The sequence below is a fragment of the Pseudorca crassidens genome, chromosome 17, assembly GCF_039906515.1.
Source record: "Pseudorca crassidens isolate mPseCra1 chromosome 17, mPseCra1.hap1, whole genome shotgun sequence".
Taxonomy (NCBI): Eukaryota; Metazoa; Chordata; class Mammalia; order Artiodactyla; family Delphinidae; genus Pseudorca; species Pseudorca crassidens.
Window position 1 is genome coordinate 15,724,180 of NC_090312.1, and position 20,394 is coordinate 15,744,573.

At 42.5% G+C, this 20,394-nt stretch overlaps 2 protein-coding genes across 6 annotated transcripts in view; one reads left to right on the forward strand and one right to left on the reverse strand.

Moving 5' to 3' along the window:
- Positions 1–804: 804 nt before the first annotated feature.
- NDUFB9 (NADH:ubiquinone oxidoreductase subunit B9) lies at positions 805–9,305 on the reverse strand. Its single transcript, XM_067711322.1, has 4 exons — positions 9,147–9,305; positions 5,984–6,176; positions 5,309–5,422; positions 805–1,029 (listed from the first exon to the last, which is right to left on the reverse strand). The coding sequence occupies exons 1-4, from the start codon at positions 9,245–9,247 to the stop codon at positions 898–900; spliced, it is 540 nt and encodes a 179-aa protein (XP_067567423.1). The 5' UTR covers positions 9,248–9,305; the 3' UTR covers positions 805–897.
- Positions 9,306–9,332: 27 nt separating this feature from the next.
- TATDN1 (TatD DNase domain containing 1) overlaps positions 9,333–20,394 on the forward strand; it is a 37,958-nt gene continuing 26,896 nt past the window's right edge. For 3 of the 5 annotated variants that reach the window (XR_010936171.1, XM_067711316.1, XM_067711317.1), the window contains exons 1-3: positions 9,333–9,405; positions 19,552–19,617; positions 20,186–20,235. Coding sequence is in view for 2 of the 5 variants with exons in the window: in XM_067711316.1 (XP_067567417.1) it covers positions 9,384–9,405; positions 19,552–19,617; positions 20,186–20,235 (138 nt within the window). In the remaining 3 variants the exon portion in view is untranslated. Of the gene's footprint in view, positions 9,406–19,551; positions 19,618–20,185; positions 20,236–20,394 lie in introns of those variants that run through there. The other 2 variants (XM_067711319.1, XM_067711320.1) reach the window with 2 other exon arrangements.

Here is a 20,394-nt window from a genome sequence, read left to right on the forward strand (position 1 = left end):
TCAGCCTACATTATAAATAAAGAACCACTAGAAAAAAAAAAGCCCTGCATTTCAAGTCTTATTAAAATTCAGGTGGAGGTCTTAGTGAAGTGTTAGAAAATGGACTGAGACTCAGATTGAGCTTAGTTAGAAAGATGACAACATCATTTTTGTGCATTTTAAGAACACTAGTTGCCTAAACAGTGAGTTACCAAGAACTAAAACTAGCTGGGCTTGGTTGAGCTTTAAAAATGGCTTTACCCTTAAAAAAAGAAACTTCAAACATTTGGAGTTCTGCTACCCTTACCTTTGTGTCTGCAGACAATCCAAGCTACGGTAGAGGGAGCAAAGCTGGAAAACTGCCTCCAAAATAAGTGTCACCAAAGTGTCATCTACATTGGATGCCATCAAACTCCACTCCTGAGAACCCCGTGAACTCCATGCTTATTTGCTGAATGCGTGCTGCTTAGAGTAGTCCTTTAATCAGAGCTAAAATTCCATTAGTGGGATCTAGAAAACAGAAAAGGTATCTTATGTCCTCAGTACTGGCGTGCCTCTTCTTGGCTTCTTATGCCCTCCAGTCACCATAGCTAGTTTAAGCCTTCAACTCAAGTTTGTTCAACTAAATCTTCAGAGTAAACCTTGTATCTGGTTCTGCTGCAGTTTTCCCTCGATTGCATGTGTTATCAATATGACTTAATGGGGAAGAACAGAATACATCTGACTACGTTTCAGGTACTTTTCTTTATATGCACAACTGCTAAGAAAACGACAGTGGCCCAGTCACCTGGCATCATGTTACTCTTCAGAAGAACACGTCAGTCATAACCATATGGAGTTATTTTATTAGGGCAAGTGTATGTCCTGTAACTTATTTCACTTGCGAGCGTGACTGGTGAGGCATCTTCCTCTCTTTCTCTACATGGGCTGCTCCCGGGGCCTGGTCACAACATGCCACCACAGTGGGGGCAAATCACCTTCCTTTCGGGCTGGGGGCAAAGCTTCAGTTCTGGGACCACCAAGCGGGGTTTCCTCCTGCAGCTGCTTAACCTAGAAGGGGGGGTAAGGAAGGAACAATTAGAAAAGGAGTTGAACTGACTGTCCAATCTCTCTGCTACAGGGAAGTGTCGGCATTGTTTCTACTGTGTCACATGACACACCCTGATCCTCACTACTGAAAAGTGTTGTTTGTATATACCTGCATTATCTTTTTTTTTTAATGTAGTGTCCTTGTCTCTTGTAACATTCTTTATTTTAAAGTCTATTTTATCTGATATGAGTATTGCTACTCCAGCTTTTGATTTCCATTTGCATGGAATATCTTTTCCCATCCCTTCACTTTCAGTCTGTATGTGTTCCTAGGTCTGAAGTGGATCTCTTGTAGACAGCATATATGTGGGTCTTGTTTTTGTATCCATTCAGCAAGCCTGTGTCTTTTGGTTGGAGCATTTAATCCATTCACATTTAAGGTAATTATCAATATGTATGTTCCTATGACCATTTTCTTAATTGTTTGGGGTTTGTTTTTGTAGATCCTTTTCTTCTCTTGTGTTTCCCACTTAACAGAAGTTCCTTTAGCATTTGTTGTAGAGCTGGTTTGGTGGTGCTGAATTCTCTTAGCTTTTGCTTGTCTGTAAAGCTTTTGATTTCTCCTTCGAATCTGAATGAGAGCCTTGCCGGGCAGAGTAATCTTGGTTGTAGGTGCTTCCCTTTCATCACTTTAAGTATATCATGCCACTCCCTTCTGGCTTGTAGAGTTTCTGCTGAGAAATCAGCTGTTAACCTTATGGGAGTTCCCTTGTATGTTATTTTTCGTTTTTCCCTTGCTGCTTTCAATAATTTTTCTTTGTCTTTAATTTTTGCCAATTTGATTACTATGTGTCTTGGCGTGTTTCTCCTTGGGTTTATCCTGTATGGGACTCGCTGTACTTCCTGGACTTGGGTGGCTATTTCCTTTTCCATGTATGGAAGTTTTCGACTATAATCTCTTCAAATATTTTCTCTGGTCCCTTCTCTCTCTCTTCTCCTTCTGGGACCCCTATAATGCGAATGTTGTTGCATTTAATGTTGTCCCAGAGGTCTCTTAGGCTGTCTTCATTTCTTTTCATTCTTTCTTTCTTTCTTCTGTTCCACAGCACTGAATCCCACCATTTTGTCTTCCAGGTCCCTTATCCGTTCTTCTGCCTCCATTATTCTGCTATTGATTCCTTCTAGTGTAGTTTTCATTTCAGTTATTGTATTGTTCATCTCTGTTTGTTCTTTAATTCTTCTAGGTCATTGTTAAACACTTCTTGCATCTTCTCGATCTTTGCCTCCATTGTTTTTCCAAGGTCCTGGATCATCTTCACTATCATTATTCTGAATTCTTTTTCTGGAAGGTTGCCTATCTCCACTTCATTTAGTTGTTTTTCTGGGGTTTTATCTTGTTCCTTCATCTGGTACACAGCCCTCTGCCTTTTCATCTTGTCATCTTTCTGTAAATGTGGTTTTTGTTCCACAGGCTGCAGGATTGTAGTTCTTCTTGCTTCTACTCTCTGCCCTCCGGTGGATGAGGCTATCTTAAGAGGCTTGATGGGAGGGACTCTATAACTGCATTATCTTTATGCCCACATTTTAACTCGGACACAAAAGCTGCTCTCCTTAAATGTTTTCCCATTCTTAAAACAGCAATGCTGAGAACAAACCCTCCTACCCCACCTCTTACTCATTAAGCAAAACCCTGACAATTACCATTCCAATTCCCCCTTGTTATGGTTCCCCCACCTCTTCCCCCCAAAAATGTTTATTTTTGTGTCTCAGCTAAGAGGTCTCCAAAAGCACTATTAAGAAGCTTCAATTTGAATACATTAGGGATGTTAATTTAAAAGCCCCCCAAATAGCAATGAGGACAAGAAATAACATGAAATCACAGGTACAAGTGTGCTCAGTTCTGCCCCCACTGCCCAGCTACCCCTTTTCCAGCGATCTCCAAGACCATCACTGTCCTAATAGAGGAGGAGACCTAAGACACCCACTTTCCAGATCCATGATTTTTTGAAGCTTCCTCCAAAAAAACCAACTCTGGATTGTGGCTAATCTGAGCCTCAAGCACATGTGCTGTTTAATAATGTCAAAGAGACGGAACTGGTAAAGGAGGAATGTTTTGGGGAGAAGTGGTTATCACAGTGACCACCTGCAGGATGAATCTGCTGCTCTCCATGAATCAATATGCCTTGAGTTCCCAAATGCTGACATACTTCTTAGAAAACACTGCCCTCCTTGGTCACAAAATCATGAATTTAAGTAACCCACTATCCAACCAGTGTCCCCTTCCAGCTCATTTGCTTAAATGCCCCCTTGAAAATAGTTCTTGAAACTCACAGATGCTGCCAGTTCACAGGTCCTCACACCCAACTTGCCCTTCTTTCTGCAGCAGCCTCTCTGTCTACTTCCCTCCTTTATCCAGCTAGATTCCATCACGACAATCACTCCCTCTCAAATAAGTTCCTCGTCACTCTTGACAGTGGACAACCACACCGTCTACCTTCAAACCTGCAACCATACAGCTCAGTATTGCTAAAAAGAAAAAAAAATACTGGAACAAACTGGTGTCACAACATGTTAATTATTCCCAACTTCACGTGGGCCTTCACCACCACATGGCAATCTTACTACTATTCTCCAGCAAGCTCATCCTCTGCCCACAATTATCACACCTTTTCCACATTCTCCAAACATGCTTTGCCCACTTCCTGGCTTTTCCTGACTTCACTTAAAAAAGAGAAGCCATCACATCGAAGTCTGTCATTTCCCCATCATCAAAACTTCTAACCCAAATGTATTTATACACATCTTTTGTCCAATTAGAATGGAGGAAGAATCCCTTCTCCTTCCAAAGGCCCCCACACATGCTTGGGATCCCACCCCTCTTCTCAAAAACTTTCCTCTCTTCAGCACTACCAATTTCTCCCTCACCCCAGATCTAATCAGCATATATGCATCATTTATCTTAAAAGAAAGTAATCCCCCAGCCTCCAGTTACTGCCCCATTTCTTCGTTCTCCTCAGGAAATCTTCTCAAGAGTCATCACTCCCTCCTGTTTACTCTTCCTCACCTTCTGATCAGTCTTCGTGTGATAGAAATGGCTCTAATCAAGGCCACTAATGCCCTTCCTGTAGCCAAAACCTTTGGATGTTATTTCTAGTACTCACTCTATTCCATCAAATCAAAGATGACTTGGCCCCAGCCATTCTTGTTTATTTTTTTTTGGCCATGTGGCACAGCATGTGGGATCTTAGTTCCCCCACCAGGGATCGAACCCATGTCCCATGCAGTGGAAGTGCAGAGTCTTAACCACTGGGCTGACAGGGAAATCCCCCGGCCATTCCTGAAACACTTTCTCTTGGATCTAAGGATCTCAAACATTTCTGTGGCTTTCCCTCCACTTCCTTTATGGGGGAGAGGGCACCCAGAAGAGACCCTCATTCTGTGGCTTTTAAAACAACTGATAACTCCCACATTTCTATTTTGAGCTCAAATCTCTCCTTTGAGTTGAGTTCCAGATTCGTACATCCAAAGTCACCCTCTGACACCTGCACCTGATGTCTCACAGGATTCTCAAATTTAACATTCGTAAATTTAACATTTAAAACTGAACACTTGATTGTCCCTTTGATATCTGTTTTTTCCCCTCTTCCTTATCTCAATAAACACCACAACCATCCTCCAGATGTTGAAGTTTAAAACCTGGAAATCATTCTTGATTCTTCCCTGTCCTTCACTACCCACCACCCCCACCCCCCATCCAATCCCTCTTCACATCCCTGCAGACAATATCCTGAATTTACTTCCTTCCATATCCACTGCATCCACCCTAGTGCTAGTTGCCATAATCCTTGGACTAATCTACTGCAATAACCCCAAACTGGTCTCGCCAATTCTCCACTTGCCCTCTCCAATATATTTTTCACACTACAGCAAGACTGACTTTTTTAAAATATAAATCAGACATCATGAGTGGAAAAATACCCAAGGTGCTGGTGGAGAAGGTTAAGGGACTGTAGGGCAGAGCAAGGTCAGGCAGAGGACTATGGAGGGGAAGGAGGGAAGAAGCAAAATCAGAGAACAGAAAAGCCAGAAGACCAGGGAACACATTTTAACCTATTTCTAAGATGGCTGTAAATGTTACATTTAACACACTTGAAAGAGAAAGTACATCTGAGAGGCAAGGGGCCAGAGTAACTGTCGGAGCTGGAATCTGGACCTCTGCACGTGGGGAACCAAACCTCAGCTCCTTCCAGGTGTTGACCATGTGGGCCAAACTACATGGTAAAACACAGGCAAGACGCACCTCTCGCTCCCAGCTTTCTCTCCGCAGTTTCTTCCACTGCTCTCTCTTGGCAAAGTAATCAGGATACATTGCCTTCTCGGAAGGATGCCAGTTATCTAAGCACCACTCGGGAACCTGTCAGGAGAGGAAATCACGGCGTCATTCCACAGGACACATTTACATGTCAAGGGTAGGGCCTGCTCAAGAGACAGAAGACAAAAATCAAGGTGCATTTTTATAACCATTCCAAGTATCAGACTGTTTCTGACACTAAGCAAAACAGCAGAGGACCGAGACAAAGGAGAATGCCTTAGAGTGAAACAGCCTAGGGATGAAAAACAGCAAGGTCAGTCCAAAGAGAACTGGCATCATTCCTCCCCTACCTGAGTTCTCTAAAGATCCAACGTGGCTGTATGTTATTTGGAAATATCATTTAGAATACTAAGCACCAATTGAAATTGGTTAACTTTAAGGTCCAAAAATGAGTTATTTACCAATTCCTTTAGCACTTTGCTTTGCCGGAAAGTTTACTGCAAGACCTTGGCACTGAATTGGGAAAGAAAAGTCGTGATGGCATCTGGGAGAGAGAAAACTGACACTAACTGTCAGGAAAGAAATGTCCTAGCTGCCCCTAAAAGGGCAAGTGGTTTCCAAGGCTGAGGTTCGGGATTTGAGACACCTGTGGTCCTCACCTACCTTGTAACACTCGTATCTCTCATAGGAGGTACCCCCAGGAGACTCAGGGAAGATGTATGGCTGAGGATGCTGACAGTGCCAGAACTCTTCCTCTGCCTCCCTCAGCAGCTGGGTGGCCTTCACCATGTCCTTTTCATCCTTATGTTCATCAAACCGAGCTCTCATCAAACAAGCAAAGTACCGGTACTTGTCCCTTAAACCAAAATGATTTTGGAGATTAGAAATGGTATCTACTCAATTAGGCAGTATTACTGTCTGACAAGAGGCAGTACTTCCACTAACACCTTTCAGGTGAGTAGCGTGACTTCCCAGCCCCTCCCTGGACCCTGTCAATGGAGCAGCCACATCATTACGACGGCTTCCCTGACAGACCCCAAACACCAGCAACAAAAAGCTACTGTATTACTGATAAATACAACCTAACCCCTTTCCCTTGTCTCCTCTATCGCCTCTGTAGGCTCATTCAACATTCATTCAATGACAACTTACTGCATTTCCTCCTACCTTGTGCTAGGCACTGTGCTAAATTCTGGAGACACAAAGATGTAGAAGGCACGTATTACTGATACATGGTGCAAAGAGTGTTGCTCAAATCAGACAGACCTGGGTTTCAATTCTGACTGACACTAGCTGCCTGACCTTAGGCAAGTTTCGGTCAGGTTCTAGAAGAAACCATGGGCAGAGATCATTTACGGGGCTTTAAAATTTTTTTTTATTTTTTATTGTAGTTGATTTACAATGTTGTGTTAGTTTCTGGTGTACAGCAAAGTGATTCCGTTATACATAGATATATATACTTTTTCATTATAGTTTATCACAAGATATTAAATAATTGTTCCCTGTGCTATACAGTAGGACCCTGTTGTTTAGTTTATATACAGTAGTCTGTATCTGCTAATCCCAAACTCCTAATTAATCCCTCCCCCCAATTTCCCCTTTGGTAACCATAAATTTTTCTTTGTCTGTGAGTCTGTTTCTGTTTTGTAATTAAGTTCATTTGTACCTTATTTTAGATTCCACATATAAGTGATATTTATCTTTCCGTTTGACTTACTTCACTTAATATATAATCTCTAGGTCCATCCATGTTGCTGCAAGTGGCATTATTTCATTCTTTTTTATGGCTCAGTAGTAATGGGGCTTTGATAATCCAGGCCACAGATGACAAGGGCTTGAAGCAGGCAACAGTGATGGATGGTGACAAGAGAAAAACATTTAGACTACAAAGTTACAAGAGTAGGCTATGGAGTCAGATAGCTTAAGACTGTTTCAGCTCTGCAGCTCCTAGCTGTGTAACCTAGGGTAAATTATTTAAAGTCTTTAGGCCATGGGTTCCTCCTCCATAAAAGAGTTAATAACAGTATCTATATCTTAGGGTTGTCCTAAAGATTGGATAAGCTAAAACATATCAGCACACTTCAGACAGTGCTTGGTACATCCTTGGTGCCCAACGTAAGCTACGAACATTATTACACTGGGGAGAGAATTTACAAAAATCAGTGTCCAACGGCATACAAGTATGTATGTTGTTGGCAGAGGGGTAAGTAGGGAGTACTTGAAAATAATGCTAAGACTTAAAGCTGAGTGACTGTATTACTAGTAATGCCATTGGCTGAGGCAGGGAATTTGGGAAGAGAATCAAAATGAGGTAGTGAAAAGAAAAATACGTTCAGTTTTAGAGAACTGTAGGTAATCTAGCAAACAGCTGGAAATACAGCTCTACAGACAAGTGAGCATAGGTGGTAACTCAAGTCCCAGCGTTAGATGAGGCTGCCCAAAGTATACACAGCAATGACCAAGGGCCTAGGATGGACCCACACAGAACAAATAGCACTATGAGGGCAAATGGAAGGAAAAAAATCAGGCAAGTACTGAGAAAAGATGTCAGTGAGATTTAAAGAAATGACGAGTCAGTGTTATCACAGTAACTACTTTTATCCTTTCCTCCAATATTAATATTCTCAGATGTAGTTCAACAATACCTGAATGCCTGATGGCTTGACTTCCTTCATCTTTATGAAAGATAATTCTGTATGTTATCTGTTTGTTTATATGTCCATCTTCCTCATTAATCCATAAATTGCTACAGCTGAGAAAGAAGCCTCATTAACTTTTGTCAACCACCACAGAACCTGAATTGCAAATTTTCAGATGAATAAAAGAATTAGGGAAGTAACTAACCCTACAGCCTTGAACCTGGCCATCTTCCTGCCTAGCAAAGAGAAGTAGGTCAATGACTTTACAATAATCCCAAATATACAATCTGGGCTTCCAGGATCCTCTCCACAACTCTTCCAGATGTACTCAGTTTCCCATTGTTTAGAGGTTTTTCTCAGAAGCCCTTCTCCTGACACTAGGTTTGAGGATTCTGCTAAGGGCACGGAGGCCTGGCATTCATACATCTTGGGTTGTCACCCCACCATGCATTGCATCTAGATCACGAAAACCTATATGTTTTAAGACTGTGTTCTAAGACTAGTCCCAGATGGACAGAGGGAGGAAAGAAGTAGAGAATTATGTGGGAGGTAAAGAATTCGGTGGGATGTGACGCTAATGAAAAGGACTGCATGAAGCTAAAAAGAGAAAAGCTGATGGGAGGGGTGATGATGATGTTTTGGAGTTAAGACACCTGAGTTGTAATCCTGGCTCGGCCACTTAACCAGCTGCTGGGCCTTGAGCAAGTCAGTCTCTTGCCTCTTATTTTAGCCTCTTATTTTCTCATCTATAAAATAAGGCTAAATAATCCCTAACACCCAGAGTTGTGAGAACTAAAGAAAATAACGCATTTATGATTACTGCCAGTACCAGGAACGAGAAAGTCACGAAGGAAGCTATTATTTAGTGAGCGCTGGAGGCATGACCATTTCCATGTTTGGCACTTCCTTTCTGTTAATCGTCATGCAACCCTCTGCGCTGGGTCCCGCGTCCGTTTTCCTGATTAGAAAACTGAGGCCCGGGACAGATAAACAAGTCTTCAAAGTGTCCCAGATGTGGGCGACGAAACCTGCATTCGAACCCGGGTCTAGGGGAGGGCTCCACGGGGCAAGGGGCCGCCTTCCCACCCCGTCCCAGAAGTCCTTGAGCCGTTCGGTCCCCAGAGCCTCTCAGCCTCTGTGGCGGTCCCCGGGGTCACCTCCCCGCGCCCTGGGTCCCCCTCGCCCACCTGTGGATGCACCACGACTCCAGGTGGCGCAGCGCCCGCTTATAAAGCCGCAGCACCTTCTGCTGGTGGGTCAGGTAGGCAGCCGGCACCGAGAGCGCCATGACTACCACTTCACCTTCAGCGGCCGCGGGGTATGCCGGGAAACCGGACGCCGGCGGCGAGGGGGCGGAGCTTCCGGCGGGCGGGGCGACGGACGGCCGCTTCCGCTTCCGCCAGGGAGGAGCTGGGGCTGCAGTCATGAGTCGCTTCAAATTCGTAGGTAAGACTTTTCCCGGGTTTGGGGCCTTTCTTTCGGTTCCCGGGCCTCGCGCACCGCGGCCCCAGGGCCCAGGACGTGAGCTCTCCGGCTTTTTTTTTTTTTTGCGGTACGCGGGCCTCTCACTGTTGTGGCCTCTCCCGTTGCGGAGCACAGGCTCCGGACGTGGAGACTCAGCGGCCATGGCTCACGGGCCCAGCCGCTCCGCGGCATGTGGGATCTTCCCGGACCGGGGCACGAACCCTTGTCCCCTGCAAAGGCAGACGGACTCTCAACCACTGCGCCACCAGGGAAGCCCGCTGTCCGGCTTTTTGAGGGTTGAAAGTGCACTCTGTGGAGGAGGGTGAGGGGAGGCCTTTGGGTGTCGGTAATGTTATGGATCTCAGTATGGGTGCTGGCTTCACGGGTGTGCTGCTTTGTGAAAATTCACGAGCTGCGCAGTTACAGTTTATGCTTTTTCCAACATATGTGTTGTGTTCAATAAAAAAAAAAGGAAATAAAACTACTAAAAAGCAAACGAAAGGCCTGTCACTATGTTCTCCTCCATCCCACGTGCACCTCCCCGCGGTTTCCCGTTTCTTTGGCGGAGAGGAAGATGGCTTCGAGGGACTCGTTGACTCAGTAATTCATATCACAGTAACTGGGCGCCTCTGGTGGGCCAGGCACTGGCCTAGGAACACAGACACGGCCCCTGCTCTGCTGGCATCACCATCTGGTGGGGGAACTGGACGACACACACAGTGGGAAGAGAAACGAGTTTTATACTTGGCAAGTACAGTAATCTATTTGGCATCGGTAGAACAAGAGATGGGAAATTAGAAACTAAAGGAATAAGCATATTTAGTACCAGACTTAGGAAAGCCTGGGGGAGGTTGTAAGAGCTAGGATTGGAAGGGTGATTTGGAACTCGAATGTGTTGCTGAGTTTAATTTTCTGTGTATAGAGTAGAGCTTCACTGAAGGCTTTTGACAAGGAGCATTCATTAAGTAAATCATTGAATGCCAGTTACATATTGGCAGCCTTGAGCTATGGCATACAGCAGTGGGTGAAGCTGGGCACGATCCTTGTCTTTGTGAAGTTTCCAGCTACCTGAAGGTGGAAAACGACAGTGATCACGTCTCTGCTTTAGTAAGGTAGACAGCTGTTGTGTAGGTTTGGTGGGTCATAGGGACAGACAGGGAAGCATTTCAGAGCTTGAACAAGGGCACTGGAAAAGGGAGAGAGAAATGGAAGAGAGGTACATATGCAGCATTTAGCAGCTGAGTGTTTATAGCAGGTAAGGAAGAGTGAACAGTCAGAGATGACTCGGTGTTGGGATAAATACCTACCTAAACATGAAATGGAAGCATGGGTAGTTTGGCAGTGGGTGGGAGATGTAACGAGATCCATTTGGATTAGGTTAAATTTGAGATTCTTACAGGACATCCAGGTGGAGACATTTACTGGGCAGTTGGAAATGCCTGGCACTCAGGAGAGAGCTTAGGATTAGAAACTTAGAACAGTTACTTTAGGCAGTATTTTTTACAGAGACATTGTACTAAGTATGTGGAATTATAAAGAATCTAGTGGTGCAGTTAGTTTTCAGACTGGAGAGGTATGTACAGTCAAAGCAAATGCAGGGGAGAATGTTTAAGTAGCACATTGTTAAAGTGCCACAAAAGAGGTTTTTAAAAATGCTGTGGGAGAGCCTGGGGTGGGGTTGGGGGATGGGAAGGTCATCAGAGGTTTAGACACTATCCAGGTGTGGTGTCTCTCAGCCTGTTTATTGCAATCTGTGATATAATTGATGGGGGAGATGGGGTAAGAGTCATGAAACACCTCACAAAAGACAATTATTTTTTTCTTTTAAAGGTTTGTGTTTGTATTGTAATAAAAAAACTAAATCCCTGCCTCAGGTTTTGTCTCCTTAAATCCATGCTCTGTGTAGCCTCCAGAGTGGTCTTTATAAAAACCAAGTCAGCTACATTTTTCTTGTGCTTCAAATCTTTCAGTCACTGTCCTCAGGACAGTTGAAGTGCCTTAACATAGCATACAGAGCTTTCTGTGGTGTGGTCCTGCCCGCTTTTCCGGCCTCATCCTTTTTATGCTCTATAAACACTTGGAGGTGCTGTTTCTTGCCTATGATAAGGTTTTAGAGTGGCAGTTTGGGGTCATAATGTCCCCTCTGCCTCTAATCTCCTCTTGCCTGTTTGATTTTTACCTGTTCTTTAAGACTACATAACTCTACCCTTTACTTCACCCCGTTATTTTATAATTAAGATATGTATGTGCCTTTCCCACTAGACCACACTCTTTTAAGGCAGGTACTTGGTGGTATTTATCTTTGTTTCCCAGGGGCTTAGTACAGTGACTGTTCAATGGAAATATGAATGAGTGGGTAAAACAAGATGTGTTATTTTAGTACTAAGTTTGTAAGAAAATTTATAAAGGAATCTCAACCAGATAAGCTAGAAAAGACTTCTTAAAGAAGGTGGGCTTAATTGGAACAATTTTTTTTTTGTATGCTCTCCTTCATTTCCACTCTCCTGAGGTAACCGGTGTCTAAAGTTTATATCCTTCCCATATTTTAAAATTTATACAGAATCATAAAAATATGCAAACATATTCGATGTGTTTTTTACAACAAAAATGGAATCATACTATACATTCTATCTTTGTTTTGTGACTTACTGATAGTTAATATTTATTCCATGCCATTTAAAAAGTTCTGCCTATGACCCACTAATCAAATCTCTGCCCAAAATAGTCATGAGCAGTACTTTGGAAAACAACATATTAGGCCCATGGACAATTGGTCCATGAACAAGCTTTACATGGAACAGTTGCATGAAGAATTAAACCAGTGGAGGAAGTTCCCTGGTGGTCTAGTGGTTGCAATTCGGGGATTTTATTGCCATTGCCCGGGTTCAGTCCCTGATCGGGCAACTGAAATCCCACAAGACGCCTGGCATGGCCAAAAATTTTTAAATTTAATAATAGTAATAGAAAAACCAGTGTTATAAGAGCAGCCTTAGATTTTGATTTGGGACAGCTGACTATCACCAGGTTGTAATCCTAAATTTCCCCCTTCTCAAATTACGTAACCAATGGCTGCCCCTTACAACTACAACCAGTGTTTCTAATGTGGGGAAGGAGGGCGGGAAGCAGATGTATTTGTGTTTTATGGGAAACATTGCTCCCTCCTAGAGGACACTTCAACATTGTGTCCTCGGTTATACTTGAGACTAATTTCTGTGACATTGAGTATCATACCACAGATGACTATATCCTCAGTCTGAAAGCAATAAGAATCTATGCTTAATCATTGCAAAGTGATAGAACTTGGGATGGAGTGGAAGCTCCCTTTTCAGTGCTGGCTGGTTCATGCTCTGAAACTCACCCACCAAAGGTCACTTAAGGACATAGAGTGGAGTATACCCCAGGGGTGATGGGGTGGCAGCAGTGATGTGTAAATCTGGATGCATTTACAACATTTCTTTGGATGTCCTGTGTTTAACTTTGAAATAACACAGTGCCCTTTTAAAATTAAAAGATATTTTATCCCCTAAATCTTCCAAAGTAAAATTGATACTCCAGGGAATCTCAGGGTGTTACATACTCTGGAATACCCCTCGTTTGAGAAGCATAGGTTTAAGGTGATTCCTATCTAGTAGCCTCTGCACTCCCTCCCACCAAATGAGCCAGTGAGCAGCTGGCAGTAATTAGTAGCAACTACCCCTTGGGGCCAACCAGCTGGGGGCTGTTAGGTATCTAAGATTTATCAGTAGTTGTGTTACTTTAACGGGATTCTGATCCTGCCCTGTGTCCCTAGAAGCAGGCTGATTGGGGCTGCTGGCCATCTCTTACAAATCCCATCTCACTAGGGACTGGACCTTATTTTCTATTCCCTGTCTTGGATTCCCTTGAGCAACCTGGTCATTCATTCATTCATTCATTCTACAAATATTTACTGAATCTCTGCTGTGTGCCACCTGATGTGCTAAATGCTAGGACTCAGTGGTGGGTAGAAACTAGGTTACAGTCTAGTGGTGGAGACAGCCTCTTAAGTGCACTAATGACTTTACCACAGTGACAGAGAAGAGGGCACTGAAGAAAAGGAATATGGTTCTCTGGGCGTTTGATGAGGAACAGAACTTAGACTGGGAGGTCTGAAAAAGCTTTCTTGAGGAAGTGTTACTTGGACTGAGCTCTGAAAGATTAAGAGTTAAGTAGGCAAAGAAAGGCAGGGGGAAGGTTCCAAATACAACAGCCTGTGCAAACATTCTGTGGCAGAAGGGTGCATAGCACTTTTGAGAAACTGAAAGAAGACCAGCGGGTCTGGAGCAGAGAGAAATGGGGAAGGGGTTGAGGGAGGAGGGAGAATTGTACAGAATCAGCTAGAGGTTTGCAGAGCTAAAATCCTACCGTGTTAAGGGTGTATCAGGAGTGACAGGTAAGAGTACCATGATCTGATTTATGAATGAAAAGAAACCTTCAGTCAGGTGGAGAACAGAATGAAAGGGGGTCAGAGTAGCATCCAAGCTGGAGTTGGTTGCTTCAGGTGTTATGGTGGTAGTGGAGATGGAAAAAAGTGCACGGATTGAGAGCTTAGGAGATAAAATCCACCTACTTGGTATATACAGATTGAGAGAGAAGGTGATGCCATAGATTGTCTTAGTCCGTTTTGAGCTGTTGTAACAAAATAGCACAGACTGGGTAGCTTATAAACAACAGAAATTTACTTCTCACAGTTCTGGAGGCTGGGAAATCTAAGATCAGAGTGCTGGCATGATTACGTTCTGGTGAGGACCCTCTTCCTGGTTCGTGGCTGGTGCCCTCTTACTGTGTCCTCACATGGAAGAAGGGGCAAAGGATCTCTCTGGAGCCTCTTTTACAAGGTGGTCTTGTCCAAAACAATATCCAATCTGGAGCCATGTATTTGAGTGTCCTTCAGATTTTGAATCTAGCACAGAAGTTGGCCAGCTTTCCCTTAAAGGGTCATATGATATATATTTTTTATTTTGCAGGCTATACATCTGTTGCAACTACTCAACTCTGACCTGTCACTCAAAAACAGCCATAGATAGATACTATATAAACAAATGGGTGTGGCCATGTTCCAATAAAACTTTGTGAACACTGTGAAACCTTAGTTTCTTATAATTTTTACATGTCATAAGAGCTATTCTTCTTTTGACTTTTTTTTTTCAACTTTTAAACGATTCTTACCTTAGGGGCAAACAAAAATAGACAATGGCACGCAGGCCGTAGCTTGCCAACCCCTTGATCTAGCGCATTTCTTCATGGCACTGCCTTGCAGAAGCAACTTGGTCTGCCATGTAGTGGTGGTTAGCTTGTTCTCTAATCGCTTTTATTTCCTGTAAACTTGAAGTTATATCTAAAGGCTAAAACAATCGTAAATTCTCTACTTGCTGTCCCTTTGTATCCCTAGATCATGGTGACAGTGGTATGACATGATTCATTGAGACCAGTGAGGCATCAGTTTGGAGATGTATTTTTCTTTTGGTTACAAACAGTTTTCCACTCTTTTATTGTTTTGAAAAATAAAACTCATTAATACTGGCAACAGTTTTTAGCAGTAATGCAGTAATGCTTTTAAAGCCAGCTAATTAAGGAGAAAATTAATGGAAAAGAAACATTGCTTATCCTTATAAGATGGCATGCCACTAAATGTATGAATCCCTCAGTATTCCCCCCCCATCAGAGTTAGTGATTTTCTGCTTTGCCTTTTTTTCTTCCTGTCGTGCTCTCTCACCCTTACCTCTCATGTACTTAGTTTTTCAAGCTAGAAGTCGATGTTTGTACAGGATTTAATTTTTTTAGTTTACTGACAGTAGGCATACATCTGATAGGAATTTTTGAATTTAAAAGATACTGTCCCTTATATATCAGAATATTTCGAACAAGTTAAATAAATAGGACTTTGACTGGTTTATTTTCGTGGTTGCATCCTGAATCATAACCAAACTGACTTACATTTGGCTATTTAATAATGAGGTCTTGATTGGGAGTGTTAACCACTTAAGGTAGTATGACAGTATAGCTAATGTTGACTAAAATTCCATTTGTTGTTCGCATGTTACAGAATTTATACTGTGTCCAGTAATAATACTAATAATACTACTAATAATTACATTTTATAAGGCTTTTAATTTGCAAGATACTTTCACATTCATTTTCCAATTTGAGCCACATTTCACTCCTGGAAGGAGAAATTTTATGCCCACCCTCCCTATTAGTGAGGAAACTGAGGCTCAGAGGCCTACTCATTTGCCCCCAGATCATTCAGCTGATGAGTCATAATTCCAAGAATTCTGATTCCAAAGCCCATTCTCTTTCCAAAACTGCAGTTCCCCATTTTATTGTATTTCTTGGAAGTTGCTCACAGATTGAATATTTTTTGATGATCAATTTGAACTTTTCTTTGACGCCTCTAAGTTGACTTGTTAATTATCTTAATCACTCTGTTGGTGTTTTCTGGGGAGTCGGTGGGTGGGGAGTGAGAGGCCCAGAGGCCACCCAGGATAGGAGAGGAGACAGAAGTGAATCACAGTGTCCAGAAAAAGAAGCTACTTGCCTGCATAGGGGAGGAAAAACTTCCTCCTACCCTCTTAGGTTCTGTGGCTGGGCCTAAGAATAAAACTGACATAAGGCAGATTAACAGGAGAAAAGCATACTTTTTTTTTTTTTTTTCACATACATGGGAGTTTTCAAAAGGAAAATGAAGACCCAAAGAAGCTTTTAGACTAGAAAGCTTACCGAAAGGCCAAGTGGGGATGTGATAAGACAAAGGGACTTAAGTTATGCAAATTGTGGGACAGTGACTAGGAAAAAATGGGGAAACTAATGGAAGATAGGAGTTATTTTGGGTTTGGTTGTACAGATCCATTTCCACTTGACTCCCAGTCTCTGGTGATAAGAATGTTCTTCTCTTCCTGGTACAGGGAGAGTACCTTTCTCATGGGAAATTTTATGACCTATTTTAGGTAGAAAAGGAGAGATTAGGGATCCTTTCCTGCATTTGCTGTTTCTTAAGTGCCTTCAGCTCAAAATAACCAATATGGCAAAGCAGCATATTTTGGGGTGACATCCTGAGCCCCTTCACCAAACTTGACTAAGGTGAAGCAGCCTATTCATCAGAGGATAGAAAGCAGCTTTAATAACTGGCTGGGGAATACACTTCAGGCAAACCACATGTCAGAAAGGAAAGGGCCAAGAGCTATAAGTCACAAGAGATTCTTACGTAAAAAGGAAGAAATTAGTGGCTGAGCCAGTGCAGGATATCGTAAAGCCCAAGGCTCACCTGGGTCCAAAGCTGAATATAGATCTTTGATGTACACAATGACTCGGGGCCTCAAAGACTGACCCATGTCAGGAAGAGGTAGGTTCTAAGAAGCAGCAGCATCCATCACCTGGAGTTGGCCTCAGAGCATGGAAGAACGATTTAGCATCCATTCCTGTTAGGGTTGAGACAGGGACACGGGAAGGCTTCATAAACTGAGCCTCCAAGTTAATCTTCAATTTGCTTTTAAAATTAGTATCATAAAGTTCACTAGTTAAATTTGCTTGCTGTTTCATTTGTTTTTCACTTTGTTTTCTAGCAAAAGATTGCTTTAGAAAAATTCTGATCTCTTTGCTGCACAAATAAAATGGGCCAGAAGAGATACAGGCCGTTTCTGTGTTCCTAATGCCCATCCGTGGCGGGTGACCGTAGACTGAGCGTATGAAGGGGTATTGCAGGCAGAAAGACCTCTGCACCCTTCCCTGGGTTCCTTTCTCAGTCTGCCCCTCCTTACTTGAAAAGAAAGTAGATGCTGATTTCTTGTGATTTGGGCCATTCCACTGAACCCCTACGTTGTATTTATAGTATTCGGTAACATTTGTGTGTTAATAGCCCTATAAAGGGTATCAATTGTGAATTCATGTCCTACCCTCTATTGACATATATGCTGTTGCCCAAATATCTTTGAAGTTTTTTGCATTGTGCCTTTCTCTTGCTGTTACAAATGACTAGAATACTCTCCCCACTGTCTCTTGGATTTTCCAAATTCCCATTCATCTTTCAAGGTCTGGCTTAATGTTGAAGCAGCACAGCTTGTGGAGGGCTAGCTTGGTAGAAATCAGTGAGAATATACCAAGAAGCAGCTGAAACTCAGCAGAAATAATTTGGGGGTCTGTGGGTAGGCAACTGTCCTACCCAACCATGAACTTGGAGGTTCTCCTAGTGCTAAGAGCTAAAGGGTGTATATTTTACATAGGGAAGGTGTTTTTGTTGCCCATGGCCATCACAAGCTGACTTCACATCTCGTTATTCCCCTCGTCGCCTTATACTCTGCAGCAGGATTTATCAAGAACAGCACTTGGTGTGGGGGTAAGATTTTTCTTTGTTGTGAGAGGCTATCCTGTGCATTGTAGGATATTTAGCAGCACCCATGGCCTCAAGCCTAGATGCCAATTGCACTCCCCTCTGTGTGACAACTAGAAATGAATACAGACATTGCTGAATGTTGGGGTGGGGGAAGGCTGGGAGGGGAGAGGTTAGAAGAAGAGAGGCACTGCAGAATCGCTCTGCATTGTGAACCTCAGCTCCACAGGCACAGTGAGTCTCTTCCAGTTCTCCGGATGCGGTGTGTACCTACACACACCTGTATGTAGAATGCCTCTTCTGTTTGTCCGCTTCTAAGCTTTAGCTTTCAAGATATAGCTCTTAATGTGAACCTTTTTCGTCATTCTTGCCAAAACTGTTAGTGCAACTTCTTTGTGCTCCAAAGCACAAAGCTGTAAAATAATTATTTACAGGCTTTAAAGTGTATAGAGAGGGCTTCCCTTGTGGCACAGTGGTTAAGAATCCACCTGCCAATGCATGAGACACGGGTTCAAGCCCTGGTCCGGGAAGATCCTACATGCCACGGAGCAATTAAGCCCGTGTGCCACAACTACTGAGCCTGTGCTCTAGAGCCCGCGAGCCACAACTACTGAAGCCCGTGTGCCCTAGAGCCCGTGCTCTGCAACAAGAGAAGCCACTGCAATGAGAAGCCTGCGCACCGCAACAAAGTAGCCCCCGCTCGCCGCAACTAGAGAAAGCCCACGCGCAGCCACGCAGCCAAAAATAAGTAAATTAAAAAAAAAAAAGTGTATAGAGATCCTACTATATACCAGCTATCGTGCTAGGTTCTAGGGATACAGCATTGAAGAAGATAAACATTTCTTGCCTCATGTTGCTCACAGTCCAGCTTCTTATATATCACGAATTATTTGTAGTTCCCATATAGACTGAATTCCTGGAAGGCAGGGACCAAGCGTCAGGTCTTGTTCATCACCCCCTAACTCCTTACATAGTATTTGACATAGTGTTGGTCTTCCTAAGTATTTGGTGAATAAAGGAAATAAATAATTTATTGCCCTCTCTGCGTCTCCACTCGTATTACCCTAATTCAGGTTCTCTTCATTGCAGATATGAGCTCTTGCCTGTTTCCAAGTAAACTATCCTGACTCCATTTGCCCCCTTTAATCCCACCTTCTACAAAGACACCAGAATGAGATGTCCAGAATACAAATCTTAGAAGCCATCAGTGCTTCCTGTTGCATCTGGTATTTTAAAGACAAGTGTCTGTAACATAGCTGAGTCTGCCCTTTTCTGGTCGCTCCCTTCCCTACACTTCTCTCCACCAGTCAGAACAGCCTGTAACAGCTCTCCATGATCACCGTGCTATTTCAGACCCCAGAAGCTTTCCTTCTGCTGCTTCCTCTTATCTGCAATTTCCTGTCTTCTACTGGGTAATTCCAACTCATCCTTTAAGATTCAGTTCAAGAATCCATTCTTTCTGGAAGCCCCTTATGGGCTAACTACCAAACTAAGTTGGTGGGCCTCCTCTGTGTCCCACCGTGCTAGTATCTACTTGTGATTTCTTAATTGTTAATGGGAATGCCTTCCCAATTCTACAGTGAGTTTCTTGAGAGCAGGACTTAATATCTTTCATCTTTATATCCCAGGTGTCTAGCATAGTGACTGACAAACAGTAGGCACTTAGATTTTGTTTGAATGAATGAATGTGTGAATGAAAAGGTTAGTAACAGGACTTTTCTTTAAAGTAAAAGTTTCAAATAGAGGCTCTTAATGATCATGTGTTTTATTTTTGCTTTCTACAGACATTGGTATCAACTTGACAGATCCTGTGTTCAGAGGAATTTATAGGGGGGTTCAAAAGCATCAAGGTAAATGTTTCTTTTATTAAGGTAAATAGTTTATCTGTGAAGACAAACTTTCTGACTCAAGGGAGACCATAAGAAGCTTCACCCACTCTTACAATTGAAATATTAAAGAATTTATTATGCATCTTGGATAAAACTATAAACAAAGTGAAACACATATAAGCTATATTGGTAAAACATGATCATGAACATTTATAAAATACCTATTACAACAAAGTGTTATCAAGCCCTTCTTATCTGTAGAAGTTTATAACTTTGAATATAGAACTTTAGATAACCATATGCATAAAAGGCAAACCATAAAGCCAAACAGACTTTTCCCCTTTGTGGTCAACAGAATAAAAATACAATTGAATGGATAACTGTTCATCTATTTTGCCTTATATGGGTTTCTTTTTTTTTAAAGTATCGCTAGGTCTTTGCTTATATGATAAGCACTCATCAAATAGTATTGATTTGACTTCAGTAAATATGATTTTTCTATGTATTTTTCTTTCAATAAAGGATAACTAAATTATGGGTAAGTGAATTTATAGTTACATTTTCTTAATGTGGGGTTCATCTTTTACAGATGACTTACGGGATGTAATAGAGAGAGCTGTTCAGATTGGTGTTAAAAAGGTAACATTTCATTTTTGTTACCCTTATGGGTTTTTTTTTAAAAAAACTAAATTTTGGTTAAAATACTGCAGAAAAGAAGAGAAAGCCAAACCACATTTAGCATTTTGTGATATGTATCGTCAACATGTAATATTATCAAGTTAATGAAATAAAATATCA

Excerpts from the sequence above, each read along its gene's own strand:
- NDUFB9 (XM_067711322.1), bottom strand. The coding sequence starts at position 9,247 with ATGGCGCTCTCGGTGCCGGCTGCCTACCTGACCCACCAGCAGAAGGTG. Across the intron at positions 6,177-9,146 it reads GAGTCGTGGTGCATCCACAG|GGACAAGTACCGGTACTTTG; the intron begins GTGGGCGAGGGG and ends TTTTGGTTTAAG. Across the intron at positions 1,030-5,308 it reads GAGAAAGCTGGGAGCGAGAG|GTTAAGCAGCTGCAGGAGGA; the intron begins GTGCGTCTTGCC and ends CCCCCCTTCTAG.